Below are 6,282 nucleotides of genomic sequence, written 5' to 3' on the forward strand. Positions count from 1 at the left end.
TTCAGCAATTTCTTTCTGTGTCTTACCCTCTTGCTTGAGGGTGTCAATGATGGCCTTCTGGACAGCAGTCAGGTCGGCAGTCTTACCCATGATTGCGGTTTTGAGTAATGAACAAGGCTGGGAGTTTTTAAAAGCCTCAGGAATCTTTTGCAGGTGTTTAGAGTTACGTCGTTGATTCAGATGGTTAGGTTAATAGCTTGTTTAGAGAACCTTTTCATGATATGCTAATTTTTTGGGACAGGCATTTTGGGTTTTATGAGCTGTATGCCATAATCATCAGTATTAAAACAATTAAAGACCTGAAATATTTCAGTTGGTGTGCAATGAATCTGAAATATATGAAAGTTTCATTTTTATCATTACATTATGGAAAATAATGACCTTTATCACAATATGCTAATTTTTTGAGAAGGACCTTTATATATATTTTTTAAATTAACCTTTTTTGAGCACTGCAGACAAAAGAAAATTTGTTGTTGTGCTCCAAAATTACTATCAAATTTTATTTATCAGATATTTCAGGTCAAAGCACTCGTTTACTTAATGTTCATACTTCAGGTTGAGTTTCATAAGCAGTGTCATAAGTTTTTTTCTTTTTGAAACTTGGAAGCAAAATATTTCTGAGGTTTTTATGGACAAAATAATTAATTGATCATCTTCATTTCTTAAAATCTGGAAGAGATTTCTGATCCAGAGTAACTTTATTTAAGTAGTCAGAATTTATTCATAGCTTCCACAGGTACAGCACTTGGCTACACTGACATTTAGCCAGGCTTTGACAATCAGTAGCATAAGACAAATGTAACATCCTTCATTTTTTATTTGTCAAAGCAGACTGTTTCATCAAAGCTCTGTTTTGTGTTTCCAGGTTGCTGTGTGGAACTCATACAGGGGAATGACCTTGATGGAAAAGCCCAACCGAGAAAAAAACAACAATGTGACAGACTCGCTGGCTAACAGGACTCTGATTGTCACAACAATTCTGGTGAGAAGGAAAGTTAAACAGAGAAGTGTATAAGGAAAAGTAAGAAGTACAGTAGTCCCTCGCTACTTAGCGGCTAGACTTTGGCGGACTTGCTCTATCGCGATTTGTGAACGTACAGTCCATAATATATAATATTGGACAAAAAAAAAATTAACATTACTCACGCAATTGGGACTGTACTGGATACAGTACTGTACAGTAACAAGTTAACGAAAAAATTTAATGTTTCGGATAGGTGCTGTCATTTTGTAGTTTCCTCTCTGTAAGCCTCCACTGTATTCCTGCTCATACTGACCACATTTCCCAGAGGGCAACAGGGCCCTGCCCAGAAGCCCGTTTCCTTCTGCTGAAAAAAACAGAGGTACTGTAAAGTTTTGATCTGATCTGCACCCTCAGAGCAGTACCAGATTTCCAGACCCATCAGTGAATCTTGAGAATTAGTATCCCACCCACGTGGACCTCCGAGCAGACGCTAGTGGCTGAAGGTCCGGCGCTCCGTCCAGAGCCCTTTAGGACTTTTTTCATCTCTTTTAACCGGCCCAAGAAGAGCCCTGAGCGGGACATGTCCGGCCAATGATCCGGTGATCCATCAGGAGCTTAATGGGACTTTTTTCACATCTTTCAACCAGCCCACGATGAGCCCTGAGTGGGACGCACGTGGCTGATGATCCAGTTGTCCATCTGAAGTTTAACTGGACTTTTTTTCACCTTTTTCAACCGGCCGATGAGGCCCTACGAGTGGGGACACGATGGTAAGTCAAATTTAGTATGAGTATATTGTTAAAATTCGTAGGATTAAGAGTTTAGAGCATTGATTGATGGGTTGCTACAGGGTATGGCTGCAAAAACGAGACAGAGTCGGTTCTGCAGAGCCCGGTAATTAAAATTTGTAGCTAAATATACAGTACTGTGTGTTGTTAAAATTATGTAAGAGTTTTAAGCATTGCACAAGTGTGGGAAGGTGGGAAGGGTTTAAAATGCCTTAATATATACCTGTATATAAATACTAAAATAAACTACTACTTACTACTACTACAGTAAATACTAAAATAAACTACTACTTACTACCACTACAGTAAATATTAAAACAAACCACTACTTACTACTAACCATGTACATAATTTTGTTCCATCTCATGTACCACATGAGATGGTAATGACAATAAAGTTTACTTGAATTTGGACTACTGTATCCCTACTTCGCGGTTTTTCCACTTATCGTGGGTGGGCGTGGTCCCTAACACCCGTGATAAACGAGGGACTACTGTATGTTTAGAGACAGAAGGACAAATGTGTAGAAAATAAAGCACAAAGAGCAGAAAATCGTGAGTCAATGCTGCAGAGGGGTAAATGTGTTTTGTTTTGTTGTCACATTAATGCTATAAAAATATAATAAAATACTTAAAAAAATTGTATTTATCGAATATCTTCACATAATAATGTCAACTAAAATTATATTTAGTTCCTTACCTATCAAAACATCATCACACTAACACTATGAATTCAGCTTCTTTTATTTAAATGATAAGATAGAATAAAAGAAATTCAGTCAAATTACAATGTTTTTTTCTCATCATTTTTTTTTCTATGCAGGAAAATCCATATGTGATGGCAAAAAAGTCTGAAAAGGAGCTGGTTGGAAATGATCGCTATGAGGGATACTGCATGGACCTTTTAAAGGAGCTCTCCAACATCTTGGGTTTTACGTACGAAGTCAGACTAGTTGGTGACGGCAAATACGGAGCCCAGAACGACAAGGGAGAGTGGAACGGGATGGTCAGAGAGCTCATTGACCATGTAAGTAAAAAGTTGTTACAAATTGGGGAGGGAAGTTGGTTTTATAATTATTCTGTAATCAGAACATGATTATTTTCTTAGCTCTGATGAGTTCTAGCAGAACAAACACAATCAAAGCATCAAATTATGAGCTGGTAAAGACAAATAATCAAGGAACGTGATGTTTACTCCGAGACTGTAACTTCCTCTTTGCAGATGAAATCCCTAAAGATCTGTTCATTGTTTTGACTGTAATAAATATTAATGTGCAGTTGCTTCTGCTTCTAGAAATGTACATTTTAACAGTTTGTCTCTCACTTAAAAAGAGCAAATCTTTTATAAAGTACATTTTTGTGCCAGGTTGCAGACCTCGCTGTGGCTCCTCTGACAATCACATATGTTCGAGAGAAAGTGATTGATTTCTCCAAGCCCTTCATGACTTTAGGTATCAGCATCCTGTACCGGAAACCTAACGGCACTAATCCAGGCGTGTTCTCGTTCCTAAACCCTCTGTCTCCGGACATCTGGATGTATGTGCTGTTAGCCTGCACTGGGGTCAGCTGTGTGCTTTTTGTGATTGCCAGGTAAGAGCAGGGGTTATTTGTTCATTATAATGTGATAATGATTGTTGAGGTTATTATGCATTTTTATTTACCCTGCTGTGTTGTTACTAAATGGGGTTTGAGAAAGTTATGTATTTAAAGTAATCTTAAAGGGTGGTTAACTCATCTCTGCTAGCCTTTTTGTGTGAATTTTGCATATTGTTTATATATCTGGGAAGCCCCAAAACATACAGTAGTCCCTCGCTACTTCGTGGTTTGTTTTTCGCAGACTCGTTCTATCATGGTTTTTCAAAGTAAGATTGGACATGACACACAACTGGTTGATTGATGGATGAGCTGCACGATCGGCACGGGATTTTTATTTAAAATAAATGATTTAAAATCGTTTAGCACCTGCTGCACCTGTGTGCAGCCCACAGCTGCAGGAGAAGCTTCCTCCTGCAGCGTGTCATATTTCCACTCTGCAGCAGAGAAGTGGGCGTGGCCAAGAGTGCTGGTAGATGGCCAGTTTACAGTATTTACTTCAGGCTTGGCTAGTGTTTAAAACCCTCGATAGTAGATTTCACCCGGCAGTATGAATCAAACGTTGATAATAAAAACACAAACCATGTTAGAATGCACATATTACACAGCTGAATAAATAAAATATGGTCTGTTGAGTAGAGAGGTATAAAACACACTTCTCTGTGTGTGTCTATGTAAAGAGTCATCATGTCACTTTCTTTCTGTTCTTTCTTTTGTTGTCTGTAAGGTTTACACCATATGAGTGGTACAACCCACACCCATGCAACGCGTCCTCCACTCTGGTACAGAACAACTTCACTTTACTCAACAGTTTCTGGTTTGGCATTGGAGCTCTCATGAGGCAAGGTACATGTCTCACTGTTAGATCAACTTTAGTTAGCTCTAGAGGAAATTGTCCAGCTTAATCAATAATAAAATTAGGAGAATGATGCTGGATGTTATGAACACTTTATGTGATTCAGTCCAGCATGATTCACTAGACGACCACTAAATCTTCTGACTAGTTACACTAGAAGCAAACCATTTTGACAGTTTTATTACATTTTCCCAGCAGCAACAAACTTCATAAACGAGGAAAAAAGAGGGAAGCTTTCAATTTTTGTTTACATAATATGTAATTTATTTAAATTTCTAAACGCAAGGCTGTGTTCTTGCTTTCCAGTCTTTCGTTTGAAAAGTGTGCTTGTATAGGTTTTTCTGTGTTAATATGGAGACAGTTGTGTGTTTCATTCAACTGACCTGCTTTTGTTGGTTACATTTTTTATAATCATTTTCTTATCAACTCTACTAAATAAGTGAAGAAAGAAAGCCAGATACAAATTTAAATGTGCCACAATAATACGCTCTAAATACACAATAAATGTATATCTGGTTTGATTTTTTTGCATGTTTATAAAAGCAATTATAGTTATAAAGCACAGTGTGATCCTTCTTATTGAATGCCAGTACATTATTGATGGGATGTGTTCTGTTATTCTCTAAACAATCAGCTTGTCTGTGTCTGATAGATTTGTCTAGTTTTTACATCTGGACTTAAGTGCTCATGCAGAAGTAATTTTTGTGTCAAAAGGCAGTGATGAGGAAGAAAATGTGAAATAAATGCATTATTTCTCATTTAGAGCAGAGAGTCCAGATGTGGCTCTGGTATGAAACCAAGAAGACTCCAAGCCAGAATTTGAGTTGTTTTCTGGCAATAGCCATTTATTTCAGTTTAAGTTATGCCATACTGATATTTGCGAATTTACTTATACCTTAACATTATTATAAACTTTTACACAATATAAACCTTTTCAAATAATGTCCTGATGCATGCTCAATAATCCAGGGGGATCAATCTAACAAGGTTAAATCAGGTCATCTGGATGGATCCAAAAGACTAGTTTGGGATTTTAGAAGCCTAGAAGTCACTTTGTCTTTTGGATAAAAGATGAAACATTTCAGCAAAGAAGAATCCTTCCAGATGACATGACTTAACTTTGCTAGACTTTTCAAATAATCATTTAATATATATTTTTTCTTGCTTTGGATCCAGGCTCAGAGGTGATGCCTAAGGCTCTGTCCACACGTATAGTTGGGGGTATTTGGTGGTTTTTTACTTTAATCATCATCTCCTCCTATACGGCCAACTTGGCTGCCTTCCTAACCGTGGAAAGAATGGATGCACCCATTGATTCAGCAGACGACCTTGCCAAACAAACAAGGATTGAATATGGAGCAGTGAGAGATGGATCCACTATGACATTCTTTAAGGTAAATTATGAAGGCCAAACACAAGATAATTTGTCTTCCTGGAAGCAAAATGGAGACACGAAGGATGGATTAAGTCTTTTGCACAGTGCTGTAGCGTACTTGTGTCTTTAGGCATGGCTCCCCTTCCTGCCTCACATCTCACCCACACACACACACACACATCTCTTCTCATGTCTTGTGGCTCAGCAGGCTTGAATCACGCTGGTCTTATTCTCCCAGATTCAGCCAGTGATTATGGCCACATTTATAAGAAGACGCAGGCTGTGTTTGCTTCAGCAAACTGAATCAGCTGAAAGAGCTTAATAAAGCACAGCTGTCCTGTTTTCTCTGGCATACCAAGGAGAGACACATGTACATGTGTAATGTCTTATACTTTTTATTGTTGGATGTAACTGGGACCCCGTGTACATAATTTCGCTCCACCACATGTACTACATGAGGTGCGAATGACAATAAAGAAACTCTGACTCTCTGACTCTCTGATGTACACACAAGGAGAACATCTTGATGTAAAAATATTTATGTTCATAGCTTTAATTGAAATGCATTTATGCCTAATGGTAGCATTTTTATTAAAGCCTCATAGCAAGAAGGTCACAGGTTTGCCTCCCAGCTCAGCCAGCCAGCCAGCCATCCAGCCATCCATCCATCCATCCATCCATCCATCCATCCATCCATCCATCCA

At 38.3% G+C, this 6,282-nt stretch overlaps 1 protein-coding gene across 1 annotated transcript in view; it reads left to right on the top strand.

The window, feature by feature from the left end:
- The window catches only part of LOC119420887 (glutamate receptor ionotropic, kainate 1), a gene marked incomplete at its 3' end in the record, with an annotated part of 29,289 nt that overhangs the window by 21,954 nt on the left and 1,053 nt on the right, over positions 1 to 6,282 (top strand). Inside the window, 5 exon segments of the mRNA XM_037688308.1 lie at positions 869 to 985; positions 2,578 to 2,781; positions 3,121 to 3,344; positions 4,075 to 4,193; positions 5,380 to 5,597. Of these exon segments, the coding sequence (XP_037544236.1) occupies positions 869 to 985; positions 2,578 to 2,781; positions 3,121 to 3,344; positions 4,075 to 4,193; positions 5,380 to 5,597 (882 nt within the window).

The sequence above is a fragment of the Nematolebias whitei genome, chromosome 14, assembly GCF_014905685.2.
Source record: "Nematolebias whitei isolate Nwh7 chromosome 14, NemWhi1, whole genome shotgun sequence".
In the NCBI taxonomy this organism is placed as follows: Eukaryota; Metazoa; Chordata; class Actinopteri; order Cyprinodontiformes; family Rivulidae; genus Nematolebias; species Nematolebias whitei.